We start from the raw sequence: 20970 nt of genomic DNA, 5'->3' as shown, positions 1-20970 counted from the left end.
AGATCTGGAGGACCTACCTGCGCAGGTAAGAGTCAAGACCATCGCTGTGGATGAAAGCATTCGATATGTGACTCGATAGCAAGACCGTAGTGTCAACAGGAACAGCACAGCAGGTGAACACGCCGCTGTCCTCTGCTCCAGGTTCGACACGGAGGACTTCTGCGAGGCGCAGTGCGACTTCCTGCAGAAGGTCCACTTCCACTGCCTGGTAGAGGACTGTGGGGCGCTGTTCAGCACCGTGGACGGCGCCGTCAAGCACGCCAAGTAAGGCCGGCGTCGGGGTGATGGAGCAGATAGGGTTACACCGGAGGGAATATAGGATCAATCTAAGATACAGAAATACAGAATATAGTTTTCGGTATTTTCTACTTTTTACATTACATTATTTTCCTCTATTTTTTTTCTTCATGAAACATCATTTTAGAACTTCTTTCATTAATTACATGAACAATTTGACCTTTAAATATATAGATAATATAGAAGTATAGAAATAGAGAGTCTATTCACCTTCTGTTTGAAGTGTTTCACTGTTGAACGCTGCAAACTGCAGGAATGCTGTCAGTGTAAACCAAAGACACCCAGAGCCTCAACCTCTCCCCCCCCCCCAGCTTCCACCTGCGGGCGTCCATGAAGGTGAAGTCGGAGCCGTCGCTCAGCGACTCTCTGAAGGAGTGCTCCTCCGACGGGACGCCCCTGCAGCCGGCCGCGCCCGTCTCCATGGCAAACAGCCCCATGATGGACGTGGCCAACCTGTCGTCCACGGGAGGCTACGGCTCCCCGCCGCCGCCCTCCTCCTCCTCCTCCTCGCTGCTGGCCTGGAAGCAGCTGACGGGCAGCATCCCCCCCCAGATGCCCGCCTCCATGCCCAACCTGCCGGCCAACTCGGCGCTGGCCACCACCTCCCTGGAGCACGCCAAACCCCAGGTCAAGCCCGGCTTCCTGCAGTTCCAGGAGAAGTACGGCCCCTGCTCGTAAACAAAACATTTTTGGTTCGCTTCTTTGGTCTCGCATGCAACGAAACTAACTTAATGGTGGGGTGTCCCTGAGCAAGATGCCCCCAAAAGAACACCCATTGTTCCTGTTCTTTACTGTGTGTGTATTGACTGATTCACTGGCTTTGGTCCAGTGTCCGTTAGGCCTTGATTGCTCGCAGCGCTCATTTGTACTATGGATAAAAGCGGGACTAAATGTCAGCGCAACGACACGCTACTCACATCCACTCAACACCCAGGCTGCTAAGGACTCTGGTGTGGCCAACTTGGCACTGACCAACCCTATACCCTTTACCTCTCCTCTCTCTCTCCCCGTCGCTCTCTCTCTCTCTCTCCCTCTCTCTCTCTCTCTCTCTCTCCTTCTCCCTCTCTCTCTCTCTCCCTCCCTCTCCTTCTCCCTCTCTCTCTCTCTCTCTCTCCCTCCCTCTCCTTCTCCCCCGCTCTCCCTCTCTCTCTCTCCCTCCCTCTCCTTCTCCCTCTCTCTCTCCTTCTCCTTCTCTCTCTCTCCCTCCCTCTCCTTTTCCCCCTCTCTCTCTCTCCCTCCCTCTCTCTCTCTCCCCCTCCAGTGACCCATGCCTGGCCACCGACTGCAAGTACTCAAACAAGTTCCACTTCCACTGTCTGTTCGGGAACTGCAAGTACGTGTGCAAGACGTCGGGCAAGGCCGAGTCGCACTGCCTGGACCACATCAACCCCAGCAACAACCTGGTCAACGTGCGCGACCAGTTCTCCTACTTCTCCCTCCAGTGTCTCTGTCCCAACCAGGTGGGTGCCCCTGTCCTGACATCCTCATCATCCCCCCCCACCCCCCGAGAGTCCAGCTCCACAGAGCACCCTCTGTCCTGGATCTGGCCTTATACCACTCAACACGCTCCTCTCTCCGTCCTCTCGCTGACTCTCCCTCCCTCCCTTCCTCCCCCTCTCTCTCCCCCCCTCTCCCCCCCCCTCCGCAGCCAGAGAAAGAGAGTAAGAGAGGGAGTGAGAGAGAGAATGAGAGGCGGAGGAAAGACAGTCGACTCCCGGCCCGTTATGACTGTTTATATGTCAATGATGTCATTTTGACTGCCGCCTTCCCCGCTCAGAAAAGGCCAATTTAGTTGATATTACCCAATAAATCATTGTCACCCGCACAGTAAACAAGGCCGTCTGGAATAAGGCGAAAAGCCGGGGAATGCTCGGGGAACGGGAGCTAAATGGCAGCACTGCCGTCCCTCGCGAGGGCTGTATTTGGAGAGCCATTTAAATGAATTCATTAATGTGTCGAGAATCAACCCTCTCTCACAAAAATACAACCCCTCCCTCCCTCCCTCCCTCCTTCCCTCCCTCCCTCCCTCCCTCCTTCCCTCCCTCCCTCCCTCCCTGCCTCCCTCCCTCCCTCCCTCCCTCCCTCCCTGCCTCCCTCCCTCCCTCCCTGCCTCCCTCCCTGCCTCCCTCCCTGCCTCCCTCCCTCCCTCCCTCCTTCCCTCTCTCCCTCCCTCCCTCCCTCCTCCCTCCCTCCTTCCCTCCCTCCCTCCCTCCCTCCCTCCTCCCTCCCTCCCTCTCTTCATCCTCTGGGAGCTGGGTGGTGGTGCTGGGTGGGGGCCTTGGGGACACAGACAGATGGTGGGGTGCAGAGATGTGAGAGGAGGTTTCTCTGGGAGAGGAGGGTGGGGGTGGAGCTAGAGGTGGGGGCGGAGCTTCCGTCCGAGGGAAAACTAGGACCCGGACAGATATCCCAACAAACGGTCAACCTGGACTTAAAATAGGTTTCACTGGTCCTGCACCGATCACCAATGATGTCACACACGTTCGGCCGGTAAAAGTCCATAGACCCGCGACATGTATTAACCCTGTGTGTGTGTGTGTGTGTGTGTGTGTGTGTGTGTGTGTGTGCGTGCAGCACTGTGAGTTCCGGATGCGCGGCCACTACCACTGCCTGCGCCCTGGCTGCTACTTCGTCACCAACATCACCACCAAGCTGCCGTGGCACGTGAAGAAACACGAGAAGGCCGAGCGCCGCGCCGCCAACGGCTTCAAGTACTTCACCAAGAGAGAGGAGTGCGGTCGGAGCGGTGAGGCGCGGGGACAAAGTGGGTTCAGCACCGGCCGCCATTTTGTCTTGTGAAGTAGTAAAGTGTTGTGTGGCACGTGCATTTGTCTCTCTGTCTCTCTCTCTGTCTCTCTCTCTCTCTGTCTCTCTCTCTCTGTATCTCTGTCTGTCTCTCTCTCTGTACATCTGTCTGTCTCTCACTGTATCTCTGTCTGTCTCTCTCTCTCTCTCTCTCTGTCTCTCTCTCTGTATCTCTGTCTGTCTCTCTCTCTGTACATCTGTCTGTCTCTCACTGTATCTCTGTCTGTCTCTCCTTCTCCCTCTCACTGTCTGTATCTCTCTCTGTCTCTCTTTATCTCTGTCTGTCTCTCTCTCTCTCTCTCTCTCTCTCTCTCTCTCCCTTTTTGACTTATTGTCCTTCATCTTTCGCTTGTACTTTCTTCTCTCTCTCTGTCTTTCATTTTCATTCTTACATTCAGTCTCTCTCTCTCTCTCTCTCTCTCTCATGCAGTTTCTACTTTAGGGTATAGACATATACTCCGGTTGAAGGTGTTTAAACTCAGTGATTTATATCATTTCATTTCTAGTTGCGTATGTTACCCCCCCCCCCCCCAGTTGGTCCCCGGTTCGTTCCCCCCCCTTGAAGAAAGCGGTTCCTCCTCCATCTTGCTGCATCGTCTCCCCCCCCCCCCCCCCGGTGTTGTTGTTGATGTTTGGCTGCCCCCCCCCCCCCCCCAGAGAAGGAGGGCAATCAGGCGCAGGTAGCGCTCTCCTTTAGCCCCTGTCAGAAATGAGCAATTAGCTTTGTGTTTGTTAATTATCCTGTCTGCTTGAGCCTGTTTACGTTTGCCGCGCAGCCCCCCCCATCCCCCCCCATCTCCCCCCCCCATCTCCCCCCCCCCATCTCCCCCCCCCATCTCACCCCCCCCATCTCCCCCCCCCCCCCCATCTCCCCCCCTCTCCATCCACCCGCCCGCCGTCACAGAAAAGAATTAAAAGTGATCTCTCGCTCGGTTTTCTCTTTTTTGGTTTCTCTCCTTTTTACCTTTTTTTTTCTGTTAGTTACACAAGCTTTTTCAGAGAGCAGGCAAACACGCACAAACACACATACAAACACACACACAAGCACACACACACACACACACACACATCCACGCACAGGCACAAAGCAAACAGAAAACAAGTCCTAAACAGCTGGTTTTGTCCTCAGCCTGATCTCCCAGCTGTATTGTTTTATCGGCACACACAAAATCACACACACACACACACACACACACACACACACACACACACACCCACACACAGTAAGTATTACTGCCGCCTTTCGGGGTCATAAAGAATTGATGGCGCCCTCGTATCCATGGCAGCGACATTAAACTGAGCTGCCCATGTTACCTCGCCACGGTGTGTGTGTGTGTGTGTTTGTGTGTGTGGGCACGTACGTGTGTGTGTGCGTGCCTGCCTGCCTGCCTGCCTGTGTGCGCATGTGCGTGTGTGTGTGTGTGCACGTTTGTGTGTGTGTTAGCTATTTGCTCAGCTCTGGGCGTTTAAAAGACACTTGTGCGTGTGTGCGTGCACAACATCAGCACCGCGATGACTCACGTGATCCTGTACACCGGGCACCCTGTGGGCGCCATGGTTACTGACTTCCTGCCCCCCCCCCCTCCCCCCCCCCTCACAGTGTCACTCTTTCAATTATTTCCCTCCTTGCTTCCTCTTTTTTTTTCGCACGATGCTATTTGATTAACAGGCACGGAATGAAACATTCATTTAATTTGAAATCATAAAGCAATTAGAGCGAGAACGGCGTTTTAAAAAACAGGAGAAAAGAGCAGAAGATTATGATATTTAAAAAACAGGGAAACAGCAGACTGACACCGTCGAGTGCCGAGGACAGAAAACGGAAACATCACAATGTCGGGGATTTTTGAAAAATGAATTTAATATGGTAATAATTGTGTGTTTACTTTGCGGGTTCGCAGGGCTGTGTGTGTTATTATTAGCCGTTGCGAAAATGAGAATTTATTTATGTAAATTCCTAATTGAATAAAGCATGTCTGTGTAATAAAAGAGCTCCACAGGTGAAGTCCGCCATGCCGCTGTAGCTCAGCGTGACACCAACGTGATCTAATTGTCCTCCGCACGCGCTCAGACGACACCGCGCAAAAGATCGCTCTCTGCTGCCGGCGATGTCAACACGTCAGGAGGCTTAGCGTCGTTCATCCGTTATTGTCTTTTTCGCCGTCGTCCGCCACATTTTACCGAAAAACAATCCGATTAGGGACTGTGTGCGTCTTTGCGAGAAAATGGCCGGGAAATGATGGAAAGAACTAATTTAATTTGACCTGAGAGCTAAATCTCACCGCAAGAGTCCATTGTGTAACTTTTGTTCGGAACATTAACTGTACGTTTTATTGTTTATCTTCGCATACATTTTACCGAAAAATAATTGTGTTATAATATAATAACTGTTCACAACGGAATTTAACGGAAAATACATTTTTGGTGAAACTGTTTTCTGCAACACCGATATGTGTTACCCATGGTCAGGTTCCCTCTAAGTTGGCCGCTCTTCTCTCCGCAGGCTGTAAGTACAACCAGCTGAACAGCCACTTCCACTGCATCCGCGAGGGGTGCCAGTTCTCCTTCCTGCTGAAGCACCAGATGACCTCGCACGCACGCAAGCACATGCGCAGGATGCTGGGGAAAAACTTTGACAGGGTCCCATCCCAGGTAACCCCCCCAACACACACACACACACACACACACACACACACACACACACACACACACACACACACACACACACACACACACACACACACACACACACACATACACACACACACCAGGGCGAGCCTTTTGTACGCGCCAGGTATTCACGCACACACACACACACACACACACACACACACACACACACACACACACACACACACACACACACACAAATGCAGGCAGCCACGCCAATTACATGCAAACACCAACCAGAACATACACATACACACACACACACACACACACACACACACACACACACACACACACACACACACACACACACACACACACACACACACACACACACACACCCTTCTGTAATCATAATGGCATGTCACATACATTTGCAAAACGGCTCTTTCATAACTGAAACTTTGGTGGGGACAAAAACAATGCCACAAAAGTTTTGGGTGAAACTGAAAAACTGGTTTTGATCACATCGGTTTAGTAAACAAGTTCCTCAGCCCTATAACACCAGCGATTACCTGATTCTCACGCCACATTTCAGGTCATAGATGTCTTTTTTTTAATCACACTCATAACTTCCTATCCTGTTACATTCAGAGTTAACAATACTTTCCCTTGTTATGAAAAAACTGCAAAAATCCACACAATGTACACGGGCCATCAGAGACGGCAGTAAACATTCCTCTAATTATTATTTATTCATGTCACAGAGCAGGCACGGTATGTACAGAATGTACCTGGAACTTCGAGTTTTAACGGCTCTTTTGTCTCTCAGAAATTTTTTCCCGTATCTGTGCCAGAAACCGTTTGCCATTCGATTGCGCAACGTTCACCTGATGTACCCCTGTGACGCGACAGTGACACGGCGCGTCCGTATGTCTGTCTCTCCCCAGGCCATGTCCCTGGGAGGTCAGAGGTCGGAGGACATGCAGCACCTGACCTCGGGCCTGACCTCCGGGCCGATGGGGGGCCAGCAGGCCGGCCTGAACTCGGGGTACGGAGGCCTCATGGATGACACCGACGACTACATGGACTATATGGGCGGGGCCAGCCCCCTGGGTTTGTCCTCCGAGTCCTCCAATCAGGACCGGAGCTGCTCCAGCACGCCGGTGGGGAACGAGGGCTCCCCAGCAGGTGAGCTCGCTGGGGGTGGTGGGGGGGTCTGCTGATTGGTCGAGTGACTGTCTGCGTGTCGGCCGCGTGTATGTGAGGCGATGGCCTTCTCCGTAACCGAGATACTATTTTTGTTGATGAAACGATCTGGGATTAGTGACAGTTAATTTTGGACACTCCGTTTGTATTCTCTGTTGAACGACACGCTTTACCCTGCTAAATGTTTACACATCAACACTTTGAGCGGGGTGACTCGTTGAAGCACATCGTACTTTCTTTTCGTCGGAACACAGTCTTCCCTTTCGTCGTGAAAAACGTAAAATAGCATCACATTCCTTTGGGCTGCTTAGCACTTCCATGATCTTTAGATAAAGGGCTAAAGATAGGCCAGGGTTAGATATCTCTGCCCCAAAACCCAATAAATACACACACACACTCCTCTTTTATCTATCCGACTTTCATTTGTCTGATTTCCCACAATTCTCTGTTCCTCTGCCAATGTTATCCTCGCCTCCCAGCGTCGAGGCTCGGCGCTGTTTGGGTTACTTGTCTTTGGCCTTCATTTTGTTTCATTCTCTTATCTTTTCCCTTTTTACCTCCCATCCCTCTTTGTGTGTGCGCGCGTGTGTGTCTGTGTGTGTGTGTAACTTGGCTCTTGTCGTCACATCTTTCCGTCTGTTTTGTCCCCGTTTCTCTCCCTTTCTCCGTGTCTGTCCTCCACCTTCCTCTCCTCCTCCTCCTCCTCCTCCTCGACCTGTCTCTCCAGGTCCAGGCTGCTCCGTCACCACAGACCCTCTCTCCACCCCCGGCGACAATACCGCCTCCCGCAATGCACCCCTTCCTCCCCCCCCTCCCCTCCACCTCCCCCCCCTCCCCCCTCGCTCCTCCCCGGCTCCCCCGCCCGGCCACCAGGCGGGGGCGGCCTCCCACCCCCCTGCCCTGCTGCGGCCCCCCCTCTCCTCCCTGCCGTACCTCCTCTCTCCATCCTGTCTGTCATACTCTCTGCTCAGCGCCTCTCTGGGAGCCACTGTTGTCATGCCAACCAACACCCCGGCCTTCAGCCCCATCATTGCCACCCCGTCTCCGGTTAAAAACGACGTCCCCATAGTGCAGGACGCCGCAGGTACTGACCCCCCCTCCCGCAGCCCGACACCGCAGCGCCGGCCCCAGCATGCTAGCCCTGTCGCAGCTCCGCGCGCTAGCTAGCGGCCGCTAGCTAGCGGCCGCTAGCTAGCGCGCGGAGCTGCGACAGGGCTAGCTGGCGGCCGCTGCTCTGCTAGCACCGCACCGAGATATGTCCCCGTGGAAACGGCGGCCATGACATGCACACTGTCCAGCATGCAGAACCGGGTAGAACGTGTCCGTGAAGTACATTCGCCGTGCACGCAAAGTCCCGCGTGAGAGCCCCGAGTGGAGCCAGACTCCTCTTTAGGGGAGCTCGCTTTTTTATTAGTCCTGGGAGCCTGCTATCTGCCGGCCTTTAGAAAAGGAGAAACATTAAAGCGCCCAAAGAGCACAGCCGGAGTCAGGACGTCTTTGTATGGAGTTTAGCGGCTTCCCCGTCCCACAGCCAGAGGATTACACCGTCAGGGAGAGGGAGCGGGGTAATCCCCCGGCCCTGCCTCTGATTGGAGGCTCGCTGTGAAGGGGAACGAGTCACCTGGTCCGCCCCCCCTCGTGATCACCTCGTCAGGAGTTAAGAATAGCGAACCCATAAAGGTGAGCTCTGTGGGCTAACCAGGCTGTAAGCCCGGGCCAGGCCGGAGAGGGAGAACAGGAGGAGAACCTCGTCTCCGGGCCTCCAGACTAGCTCGTTAGGAACAGGTGTGGGGGGGGGGAATCACCTGGTCCCGTGTCTCCGTGTCTAACTCTGCTGCCCTTCTCCCCCCCCCCCCCCCTCCCTTTGTTTCCCAGGCAACACCATCTCCATCCCCACGGCGACGGGCGCCAAGAAGCGCTTCTGGATCATCGAGGACATGTCGCCGTACGGCAAGCGCAGCAAGACGGCGTCCTCGCGCAAGATGCTGGACGAGGGCATGATGCTGGAGGGCTTCCGGCGCTACGACCTCTACGAGAACTGCAAGGACCTCAACTGCCAGTTCTCCCTGAAGGTCACCCACTACCACTGCACGCGCGAGAACTGCGGCTACAAGTTCTGCGGCCGCACACACATGTACAAACACGCCCAGCACCACGACCGCGTGGACAACCTGGTGCTGGACGACTTCAAGCGCTTCAAGTCCACGCTCAGCTGCCACTTCCCTGACTGCCAGTTCTCGGGCAACAGCACGCACTTCCACTGCCTGCGCTGCGGCTTCCGCTGCACGGACAGCACCAAGGTGACGGCGCACCGCAAGCACCACGGCAAGCAGGACGTCATCAGCGCCGCCGGCTTCTGCCAGTTCAGCTCCAGCGCCGACTGCGAGGTCGCCGACTGCAAGTACAAGCTCAAGTGCTCGCACTTCCACTGCACCTTCCCCGAGTGCCGGCACACGGTGGTGGGCATGTCCCAGATGGACTCCCACAAGCGCAAGCACGAGAAGCAGGAGCGCGGCGGCGGAGAGCTCACCGCCTCCCCGGGGGGGCAGGAGGCGGGCCGCCACCACCCCCACCCTCAGCCCCACCACCCCCACCACCCCCAGCACCAACAGCACCACCACCTCCACCAACACCCCCACCACGGGGGGATGGGCGGGATGCCCCACGCCGCCACCTCCTCCTCGTCTTCCGCCATGGCGGCGGCCAGCATGGCGCTCTCGGGCCCACCCCCCGCCGGCCTCCACGGCCTGGTCCACGGGAACAGCGCGGGCTCGCCCCTGATGTACCCGCCCGTCAGCATGGCGTCCGAGTACGGCCACGCCTACCCTCCGCCCCCGGCCGTGAGCCTGGACGGCTCGCTGAACCTGGGCCCCGACGCCGCCGGCAGCTCGCTGTTCTTCCTGAAGAACGCGGCGGCCGGCCTGGGCCTGGGCGACTCGCTGGACCTCAGCAAGAAGATGCACCACAGCTCGGCCATCATGGCGGCCGCCGCCGCCGCCGCCGCCGCCGCGGGGAGCCATCACCAGCCCCGCCCCTCCCACACCCTACCCCTCCACCACCACCTGCTCCACGGGGCGGAGCAGCAGACCCCGCAGGACGGCCCGGCCCGCGGGACGTCCGGCCACACGGAGGACGACCTCTCCCCCGAGGAGGGGGCCCCCGCCGGCGAGGAGGAAGAGGAGGAGGACGAGGAGGAGGACGAGGAGGAGGAGGAGGAGGAGGAGGAGGAGGAGGAGGAGGAGGCAGAGGAGGACCTCAACACCGACTCGAATGAAGACTCGATGCCCGTGCCGGACGCAGGGAAGGACAACGGGGAACGCTTTCCCGCCAACCACACTGACACGCCCCAGGGGGAGGAGCCTGGGGCCACGCCCGGGGCCGCGCCTGGCCTCTAGGAAGGGGCGGGGCACCCCGACTGCGCGTGTGTACACTATGAACAAACAGACTCACTGAATGGTGTGGCCTCATTTATCACGTTTAGGGACGCTCGGAGACGACAAGGACACGCAACACAACAAAAAGAAGATAGTAATAAATAAAGGAAAGAAAAAAAAACAAGACGACACGGTGACGCGACGGCCCGAAATGATTTATTATGATGTTTACAAGATGACCAACATTATTAATTCAATTATGCATTAAAAGATGAACGAAGACACCAAGAATAAGGCCCTCTGTTCCCCAAAGGGGGGGGGGGGGGGGCAGCAATGAATACATTTTACTACTACATCAGTCTTTTTGTGTGCGTGCATGTGTGGCTTTAAGTTATTTTATTTCTTTGTTTTTTCGGTTCACTTTTTGTGTGTGGAAAAAAAACTCTTAAGAAAAACAATAAAAAACAACTCTCTCTCTATATATAAATAACTATATATGTACGTATGTGTCAGGATGTTGATATACTAAAAGGAAGTTGGTGGTTTGTGCAGTCGATGCGTACTGCTGCGGCTTGGCCGACAATATACGGAAACTGATCACTGAGGTTAAGCTTTAAAACAGAATGTGCTCAAACGTTTGATAGTTTTATCTGTATTATTATTATTATTATTACTTCTATGATTATTATTATGATCTATCGAGAGCCAGAGTTAAAACACTGCTCTCTCTCTCGCTCTCTCGCCCGTCACCTGATGAAGGTGTTTTATGTGTTCATGACGTTGGCCGGTGGAAATGGCCGTCGAACCCCGTTAGGCTAGTAGTCTGTTTAAACTCTCTCTCTCTCTCTCTCTCTCTCTCTCTCTCTCTCTCTCTCTGTCTCTGTCTCTCTCTCTCCCTCTCTCTCTCTCCCTCTCTCTCTCTCTGATCGTCCACTCAACGCTCCTCACCTAGCACAACGACAACAAGAACACCAACTCTTGTGAGGTTCCCCCCCCTCCCCCCTCCCCCCTCCACTGAGGAATCCAGTTTGTTTATCGATAGTGCACTTTTATATTAGCCGGCTATGATGACGATGATGATGATTATGACGATAATAGTGACGATGATCTTGGTGATTATGCTTATGAGGTTGGATAGATGCTGAAAGAGATATTTAAAAATATTTTTGTTACCGTTTTGCATCACTTGCGTTTTAATTTGGCCGTGCGTCGTGCCGTTGGTCTGAAGCATATCGGCTTTGTTTGATTGTTTTTGTTTGTTGTTTTGCGTTTGTTTTTTTGCGGGCGAGGTTGAGACTAATGAGCTAGTGGCGGGAAAAACCGACGTGTGTGGAGTAAAAAAAAGAAAAGGCGAGAGTGATTCAAATGTACAGACTCGGACACCATGCCTCCACAGAGAGGGTTTGTACCCTGCTCTCCACCACGGCCGCGGTTCAGCTCCTTTAACGCTTTTTATTTAATATTTATGTGATCTTCCAATGAAAAAAATTAGGGTGTTATTGCACTTTTTTTTTTGGTTTATTTTCATTTTTTCCGTTTCAAAAACATGACATTTATCTTTTAACAGGGACGTTTTGCTTTAAGATGTTTGTTTTTAGTTTTAAGTTTGCTTTGATGCACAAAATAGATGTTAGCGTGGCAAAGTCGTTCTGTGATTTATTTAAAGACTGGTTTTATTTACTTCTGTGATCGGGGTTTTAGACGTGGAAACGGCTTCGATGGAAAAGGTGGAGCCTGTAAAAAAAATATATACAACACTAATGCGAACTGTGATTTGAATATCGTTTGAAAGATCGCTGCAATGCTCAAATACTGTAGGATCGAATTACAAAACTTGTCAAAGACACCCTTTGGTTTTGTACCGAGAATGTTTAAGAGAGAGGAGTGGACATTATTATAAATTATCTCCTGAACTTGGCATTGGTAAAAAAAATCATCGTACTATAAGGGAATATGTGTGTAACTGATATTTCTCCCAATATTGTTTTGAGAAGAAAAAGGGTTGTATAGTATTTTCCTCTGTAAAAAAAAAACACAAAAAAACAATATATGATCAAAATGCTCTTTGATGAACAGCTTCATTTAAAAAGAAAAAGGTAAAAAGGATAATAAATAATAAAAAAGTGAAATAGCCTCGCCCTAGTTTGCGTGTGTGTGTGTGACAGTCTCTCTTCCTGTAAATGAAAGACAAACCTCCCGTTGGCAGCGATAGAAATGTCCTCTTTTACCTTCTTTATTCTTGCATCGCAAAACCCTTTTTACATTTCCCAAACAATGCTAAAGCCCATACTTAAAAAAGAAAACACTGATTTGAATTTATGTTCCTGATTTATTTAACATGTTTGCATTTTTCTTTGTCATTTGTGTGTGCGTGCTCTTTTTTTTAATTTCATTAATTACAATGATTTGGTTTCTATTAGTTTGCGGTGTGCATGCCTGATTGACAGTCTGTGATGTGTCTCTGGACTCGATAGCAGCTCAGCGCACATCACTTCCTTGTTTAATTCTATATTGTCACAATAGTTATTGACCTGGGAGACCATGTACACTTGAATAAATACGGTGTGTGTGCGTGCGTGCGTGTGTGTATGTGCGAGTGTGTGTGTGCGTGTGTGTAGGTGTGTGCACGAGCGTCTGTAAAATAGCGGAATTTGTAAAGAATTGACAATAAAGAAATTATGAATTATTATAACAACACATACAGAATTTACTCCTTTTGTATTGCTTGGATGAGGCGCGAGAAGCAGACAAAATAGAGATTCACAACTGTAGTCTCTCTCTCTTTGGCCCCACTTAACAAATCGTGTGTGTGTGTGTGTGTCTCTGGTCTCTCTCTCTAAGAGAGACAGGCAGACAGCCACTGTCACACAACCGTAACGCAGTGGTGGCCCTAGAACGGACCTCACAGGGTTTGATTCTTACTTCACGCCCCCATCCCTCTCAGGGACTGACGGAGACCGCTTCGTTCCAGCCTTTAAAGCAAATCGTCTGCATAAAGAGTCGTAGGCGCTGGGGTCTCACGGGCCCCCAAGACCGTGGAACGGGAGGAATGGGAGAGAATCCCCCTCAGAGCCGGGGCCGTTCAGAGATAAGTCTGTTAGCGCTAACGCGGCGCTCCCAGGGCCTTGCTCCATAGTAACGGCCGACATTAGTGTTCCTCTGCTCGGCTTTAAGCGGAGCCATGTGGTACGAGGCCCTTGGTGGTCAGTGTGTAGGTTATGTCTGTGGCCCCACCACCCCTCCTCCATGACCGTCGTCCACAGCTGTTCCAGTCCCCACCCCCCCCCTTCATCCTTGTGTGTCTTTAAATACAAAATTTGAAAAAAAGAAAATGGTAAAGGCATTACCATCTGTCCGCCAGCTGGCATCCTGTATATAATCTAGCAGAGGGAGAGAAAAAAAGAATAAACATGAAAATTATATTACACACCGAAAAAAACCCGATCCAGACGGAAGCGACCTCCAAATTGTGCTTCGGCTGCAGCAGAAGACACGGCCGGGCTTTGTTTTAATGAACAAAGGGAGGGATGATGTAAGAGGTATGGGGGGGGGGGGCTAGGGGTTCTGTTTGTTTAGTGTAATATGATAAAGGTCTCCCGCTGGGGGGGTGCTGGGTCTTTGTATTCCTAAGAATATTGCACTTTTGGACTGAAAGCCATCTTAGGTTCGCACAGGTTGTGAAACTTAACGAGCGGAAGTTATAAAAATGTGTCATGAGAAGTAACCGGTGAGGCAAAGGGAAGACGAAATGGAGGGTTTCCTTTCTTGTGTCTGCAGCCCTACGGCGGCACTGTGGACCCGCTGCATGCTCTCTCTGCCGCGCTGTGGACCCGCTGCATGCTCTCTGCCACGCTGTGGACCTGCCACCTTCTGTTCCTCATGTCTGATGAGCTTTATCACCCGATAACATGAAAATGAACTTGTTTCGGCGCTGACGTCTTTCGGAGATCGGAGGGGCCCTGGCGGCCCTAAACTTTCCATGCATATCTTCTTACAAAGATTTCTCAACTTTCAGGCAAGTGTGCGTGTGTGTGTGCGCGCGTTCACGCAAGCAAACCTTTAGCTGTGTGTGTATGTACGTGCATACAGGCGACCTATGTCATATGCTGCGTTGATGTGCCAGGAACAGGTTGTGAGTGTGTGATTGTGTGTGTGTGTGTGTGTGTGTGTGTGTGTGTGTGTGTGTGTGTGTGTGAGTGTGTGTGTGGCGTGGCAGTTGGGAGAGGGAACAATCAGGCCTAGGAACACACGACAGGTGTGCTCTGCATATGTGGTCACATGCTGCCTATAAGGCAGATTAGGACCCAACAGATGAAGCACTGCTTAATGGCAGCTTTCATTAAGTTCACAAAGCGGACAGGGACGCAAGTGTGTGTGTGTGTGTGTGTGTGTGTGTGTGTGTGTGTGTGTGTGTGTGTGTGTGTTGCTAACATGTATGCGTGCGTGTGTGTGTGTTAACATATATGCGTGTGTGTTGACATGTATGTGTGTGTTTATGTGTGTTTGTGTGGTTTTTTGCGAGCGTGTGGTTTTGTGTGGGCGTGTGCGTGTGTGTGTGTGTGTGTGTGCGTGTCTGTGGTTGTCTGTGTGCGTCTGCCTGTGCCTGTGTGGGTGCGTGCGGGTGTGTGGCTGTGTGTGTATGTGGGTGAGGGTATGTGCGTGTGCGGGTGTGTGTGTGCGGTTGTGCGTGTGTGTGTGTGTGTGTGTGTGTGTGTGCGGTAAACAGAGACAAAGCAGGTGGCTGGTGGCTGTGCTGGGAGATGAAGATACATATTGTGTGCTGGCGTCTGAGGAGGATTCACGGCGACTTCTGCTTAAAGGATTTATGGACTCATGATGACCACCCCGGAGAGACCGACTGCCTGCCTGCCTGCCCGCCCCCCCCCCCCCCCCCCCACACACACACACACAGCAGGAGGAGGGGGGGGGGGCTGCTATACTGGGAGGGAGAACAGAGAGAAAAAAAAGGAGAGAAGAGAGAATTTGTTCGGAGATACGAGCGGCGACTGACACGGGTAATAACACCGGGCGTGTGAGGGAGAGAGCTCTACCAGCCTGTCTCGCTCTCTCTCTCTCTCTGCAACCCACACACGCGCACTTACACAACCACACACACACACACAACTACATGCACACAGACACAAAGACACACACACACAGATCCCTAACCCCAGTCATGTCTCTCCGGTTCACTTAGAGTCAGTTGAAATATTTTTTGGGGTTTGTATTTTACTCCCGGTCTTTCAGCACTCCATTCCTGTCTGCACACACACACACACACACACACACACACACACACACACACACACACACACACACACACACACCCCAAACCTGCTGCCCTTTTCAGAGATGTCCATTTATCTATTTCTGCATGGGACCTATTTTGGAAGGACCTTGGCCCCACCGTTTAGGGGGAGAGCGGCTGTGTAAAAAAACTAAGCTTTGCCATTGGTAGCAGCTGTTGCTCCAGAGACAGTCCTCCCACCCACTATCCACCCCCCCACAAGGAAGGGGTGGTGGTGAGGAGATTGGACCCACATTCAGCCAATTTGCCCTTAACAAGACCTTATTGCGATCGGCCCCTGGGACCTGTGGCCTGGTCTGCGTCGCAGCAGACAAACACGTCTTCTGTTCTCTGGGAGCAGCAGAGAACAAGGATGGAAGCAGGGAGTGTGTCGGTAGCTTATAGCCGAGTGGAGTTGCTCTTATAAAATACTTTTTGGTGATGGGGGGGGGTGTTCATTTTTATTTTTTACACTGATAGAAAAACCACCACGGGCTTCAAGACATTCGAGTAGGAAAGTCTGAGGAAACGTAAAAGGATGTAATCTCGACCGCTAAACTAACAGACGTAGCTCCGCAGAGATCTTTAAACTGATATAAATGTTAGATTTCTCGTCGTCCGTTCGACTTTCCACCCTTTTATTAAACCGTTTCCACATTAAACTCTAACCACACCGGGATCATCGAGATGTGTTTGGGTTTTCACCATGGCAACCATTTTGTCAGAGTGGATATTGACCTCACCCTCCACTATGATTCCATGCTATTAATAAATGCATAAATCATGTTTTAATGGGAGATCTATAGAGCTTGAACTATAGAAGTGGACGGTGTTTTTAAACATACTTTTCTTGTTTGACGTTTCAAGTACGGTCACATTTTTCCACCCTTTTCCTCGGCCGTAAACACTCTACATTCTTTTAAGGCGTTTCAATCTCCAAATCTTTCTGTTCAATTCATTTATTATTTTTTGAGACGACCGAAAAGATAACAAAACACACGGTATTTCTATGGGACATTCTTTTCGATGAATAACCGACTATGTCATTATTCACAACAAAAAAACCAGTAGAACTGGTAACGACCAAACCTCACCTGTTCAAACCCAGCACAGTCGAGTATATCTACAGAAGCATGGAGGACTTGCGCCTCCAGGGACACACTTCAAAACTAACAAATATGGGAGAGGTTTGTTGTGTTTGTGTCGTTATGGGAGGATCTCAGGACAGAAATACTCATGGACACAAAGGACAGCTCACCAGCACAAGGCATGGTAACCGACACAAAGGAATGGGTCTGCTGATTCATTCTTCACTTAACAATAGTCTAGAAGTGGTTGAAGGTTCAGACCCAAATAGGCGCAGTCTACCTGTAGGCCTCCTCAAGCATTATCCCCCAACTCCCACTTGCTCCTTAATGACTTGTAAAGATCCCCTGAAAGGCGCTTTCGATCAAAATGTCTGCTCAATGACTAAACAGTGGTAAATGGTTATTTCCTGTAAACCACTTTAGTGCCAGAAGGTGTTGAGAGTGAAACTACAGCGCGGTCTCTAACTCACACCTACTGTTTTCCATCGTCTGTAACAAGACGGTTTAAATAAATACCACCAGTTAAACGAGCAGGCTCTGACTGAGTCAGCCCTAATCTGTGGAAGAGTGGAGAGCTCCGCTGGGTGAGGGGAAAATACACCATTCCTGCCTCTCCAGAGTGGAGGTATTCTAGTGACTTCATCTCTTTGTGGAGGGTGAATCTAAATACAAAGTACAGCCCTGCTGATTGTTTCACAGCAACGTGGAGTTGAAACGGTATTTTCTGACAACGCACTCCAACTATGCTCCGTTGGAATGTGTGCGGGCTTGTGATGATACAGGGAAGAGCTGCACGATAAACAGACTCCAAACAGAGCTCCAAAACAATCAAGATGTCCTTTTTTGTATTTAGATCCACCGTTGTTGTGGAATGGCCAAACAGTCTTGACTTCAGAGGAGCTGGAAAGGTGTGTTTTGACCTCACTTCACCTACAGTCAAGGCTGGTCAATCTTCATCGCCTTTCTTGACTTCTTGTCAGACTGTGTGGGAATGGAAATGAGCGTATTTCCCAAACGGTCGAGTATTCCACCAGTATTCCTAGTGATCGACCGCAGTACAGAGATTCAGGGATCTCAGGTCAGGGATATCGTTATAGGATCGGCACTTTCCATCAGTCAGCTGACCGCTCTAGTTCAGATGCTCAGAGGTTGCAGCTGACGTTTGACATATTAAGAACGATCTCAGTACATATGGCACACATCAGACGCGTTGGAAGTGATTATTTCATAGTTGACATGGCAACACTAATGAAATGTCTGTGTGTTAATTGTAAAAGCCATTGGGAGACACAGCCGCCTAATCGACTCTTCTGAGCTCTAGTTGAGCCAAACACACGGTTTTCTGCAGAGGCGGGGGGGTTGTGTTGTGTTGTGTTTGTGTCGCACACGAAAATGTTATTCAGCAAACACGCAGTTGTCATCCCACCAACACAAACACAGCCCGCTGGAAAGATGACAGTTCAGGCCCTATAAACAGATTCTGAAACGGAGAAGCCGCGTGGAGCTACGTTACATAAATGTTTACAGAGAAATACCAAACAGAGTGTTCTATTTGTTTTACTTTGCCTCGGGTTTGCCCGCTGCGGTAGATTAGTCGGTCCCAGTGTTCAACAGGACCGCCTTCTCTTTTTTTCTCTCCTGCTGCAGAACCAACAGCGATGGTGGGCTGGCACTGCGCCAGCCCACCATTACCCTCCAAGAAGCTCGCGTTCAAATGTGAGCAGAGGTCTCGAGTGTACGGTGGGAATGTTTCATCACGTCACTGGCAAACTCTCCTCCAAAAGTGGAGAGGGAGAGCTTGGGGGGGGGGGGGGGGGGGTCTCTGAAGCCAGACTAATACACTCATTTCAGTTGAATTGCCGTACGGCGGAGGCCACTCAGTAGACAGCGAGGCCTGCTGCCGTCTTGGCAAACGCTGGACTTCTTAAGTGCTAAGCTGTAAATTTGCTTAATTTGACGCGAGTCCAAGGGGACCGCCGCATTCCCTCTTTCAGGGAGAAAGGCCGGCGGATCGGCGGACAATAAGCGGGAACGCCGGGACACCGTGTTATCCCCCCCGTGATGGGAGCTGGAACGCGGACAGCGCCGTGAAGGAACGCTCTCCGCTGGCAGCCGCCCCACTCTGACTCATTGTTGTGTGAACGCCATAAAAAAGCCCTGATGCGTGTCACAAAATGATGATTTTCTCCGGGAATTGGCGTGAAATGTGCCCGTAAAAGTGGGACCAAAACATCAACTGAAACTTGGAAAATAGTAATTTTGTTGCTCTAATAACAGCGCGAGTGTTGCAGGAGGCCGCCAGCTGCCAGAGGACATGTCATACCAGCTAGCCCCAGCTTAAATATAAGTCTGGTCAAATGATCTAATTTGCTGTTTTAAAGTTGCACAGGCATTAGCTGCCTTCAGCCTGTACAATTTACAACGGTTTGCAATTATAGGCTAAAACCGACACTGTTGTTGGAAAAACTCACAACCAGACAAAATGTATCTCCTGACCTCTGCACGGCTGCATGATTCTGCTCTAAAAGCACACGAGTGCTCGGCTGGACCATCGAGCCAACCATCTCAGGCTGAAGTACATCATTTTGTCGTCATTCTGGGTGCTTTGAAAAGGCCTTCAACATGAACCACGCATCCACATGGAAAGTTCCCCGCCTCTCACAGTTTTAACTGTGAGAGGCGGGGGGGAAGAAGAGGTAGTCTGCTATACAGCGTGGTCGTACTGTTTCACATCCCCGGCCAGCGAGGGGATTAAATGGCTAACACTGAGCGTTATTATGACTTTTTGGGGCCGTCTCCCCTCCCCCTCTGTGGGGTGTGAATCTCGATTATCACCGGCGGCGGCGGCTGTGAAGAGGAGCCTTTAAAAATAGTGGTTTCACAATCCCCAGCTGTGCCCTTCATAAAGCAGAGCAACAGGTGGGGGTCAGTGTGTGAGCTAATCTACCACATTATGGCTGCCGCCGCCCCGCCCGGCGAAACACGGAAACTGAATATGGAATACATCAGCAATATGACATTCGGACCAGCGCCGGGGCTAGCTTGGGAGGATTCCGCCGTGGCTAAAAATAGCCGGCGTCCATCATTCACCCGGGGTTTGTGTTACCGGAGAAATGTTTCGGAGCGGTCCTTGTGCGTCCAGAACAAGACGTCAGGTATCCGCCGGGAGATTTAGGGGCTTATGTTTTTTCTCTCTGGTGCCGTTCTCCCCGCCTCGCTAAAGGGCAGGGAAAGGGGGGTTGTATTTCTCCGCCGACGTCCATGCCAATTCTGGAGCACAAGGTCATTGAATACTCACACAGCCCTCCCCTTTTTGTTTTGTTTTTTACATGGAGACATCCCATAATATACGACAGTCCTCGCATGTGGTATGTGGCGGGCTGGGGGTGGTTTCCGGGGCTACTGGGACGCCAGGGAATGGGTCTCTGAAAGAAGCCTTTGAGCAACTATGATTAGTAAGTTGGTCCTGGAGGAGTCAGGAGTCTGGAGGGTGATGGACAAAGTGTCTCTGGTCATCTCGACGCAGTACGGGTTAGAACGGGGGGGGCAGAACGTAATCCCGGGATCTTATAGTTTGTCTCCTTTGTCGCTGATAGCCGTAGTGACCAAGACCCTTATCTCCTCAGGTCGATTCCTCTCCTCCCCGGTTTCCTTGTCCATTTCCTTATTTACAAGCCCCTCTTCCTCTCTCCCTCTCCCCTGCCTCCCTCTCTCACTCCCCCCTTCCGCCTTCTCTCCTCCTTCCTCCCACTGTCTCCCCCTATCCCCCCCCTCCGCCTGCCTAGCCTCCCCCCCTCCCCCCCGCCTCCCTCCTCCCTCTTTCCCCCCTCTACCTCCCTCTCCCCCCCTCCCCCCTCCCTCTCTCCCCCATCCCCCTCCCGCCTCCCTCTCTCCCCCCTCTTCCTCCCTCTCTCCCCCTGCCTCCCCCCCCCCCCCCCGCCTGCCTACCCTCCGGCGTGCTTCAGGTGCCTCGTCGGTGGAACCAGGTGATTGCTGTAATATGCCGGAGCGTGGGGCCGGCCGCAGCACCTGTTGCCCCTGCGAGGCCCCGGGGCCCGGGCCCTCAGCTGGCCCTCAGCCCCTCCTCAGATAATCCGTTGTGAACACACACACTTATAAACACACGTCCCCTGGATGGTGGGATGATCGGCCCCACATCTCCCAGAGTCTCCGTGGAGCCTTGACGGCCCCAAGGGCTTGGCTTCTTCGAAGGTGGAATATATATAAATATAGCATTATTCTATCCATTTCTTTTTTGTCAGAATTGTTCTTATTTGTGCAAATATTTATGTTTGTTTGC

At 51.7% G+C, this 20970-nt stretch overlaps 1 protein-coding gene across 7 annotated transcripts in view; it reads left to right on the top strand.

The window, feature by feature from the left end:
• Positions 1-12428, top strand: part of casz1 (castor zinc finger 1) — a 41784-nt gene extending 29356 nt beyond the window's left edge. For 2 of the 7 annotated variants that reach the window (XM_079741669.1, XM_079741666.1), the window contains exons 10-17: positions 1-25; positions 142-264; positions 609-956; positions 1559-1757; positions 2872-3043; positions 5606-5754; positions 6663-6903; positions 8797-12428. The exon at positions 1-25 is cut by the window's left edge and continues 139 nt beyond it. In XM_079741669.1, coding sequence (XP_079597795.1) covers positions 1-25; positions 142-264; positions 609-956; positions 1559-1757; positions 2872-3043; positions 5606-5754; positions 6663-6903; positions 8797-10316 — 2777 coding nt within the window. In that variant the 3' untranslated portion in view covers positions 10317-12428. Of the gene's footprint in view, positions 26-141; positions 265-608; positions 972-1558; positions 1758-2871; positions 3062-5605; positions 5755-6662; positions 6904-8796 lie in introns of all 7 variants that reach the window. The other 5 variants (XM_079741668.1, XM_079741665.1, XM_079741667.1 and 2 more) reach the window with 3 other exon arrangements.
• Positions 12429-20970: the final 8542 nt, after the last annotated feature.

Source organism: Pollachius pollachius, assembly GCF_949987615.1.
Source record: "Pollachius pollachius genome assembly, chromosome: 8".
NCBI lineage: Eukaryota > Metazoa > Chordata > Actinopteri > Gadiformes > Gadidae > Pollachius > Pollachius pollachius.
Note: the sequence above shows the minus strand (reverse complement) of the source record. Positions and strands in the feature narration are given on the sequence as shown.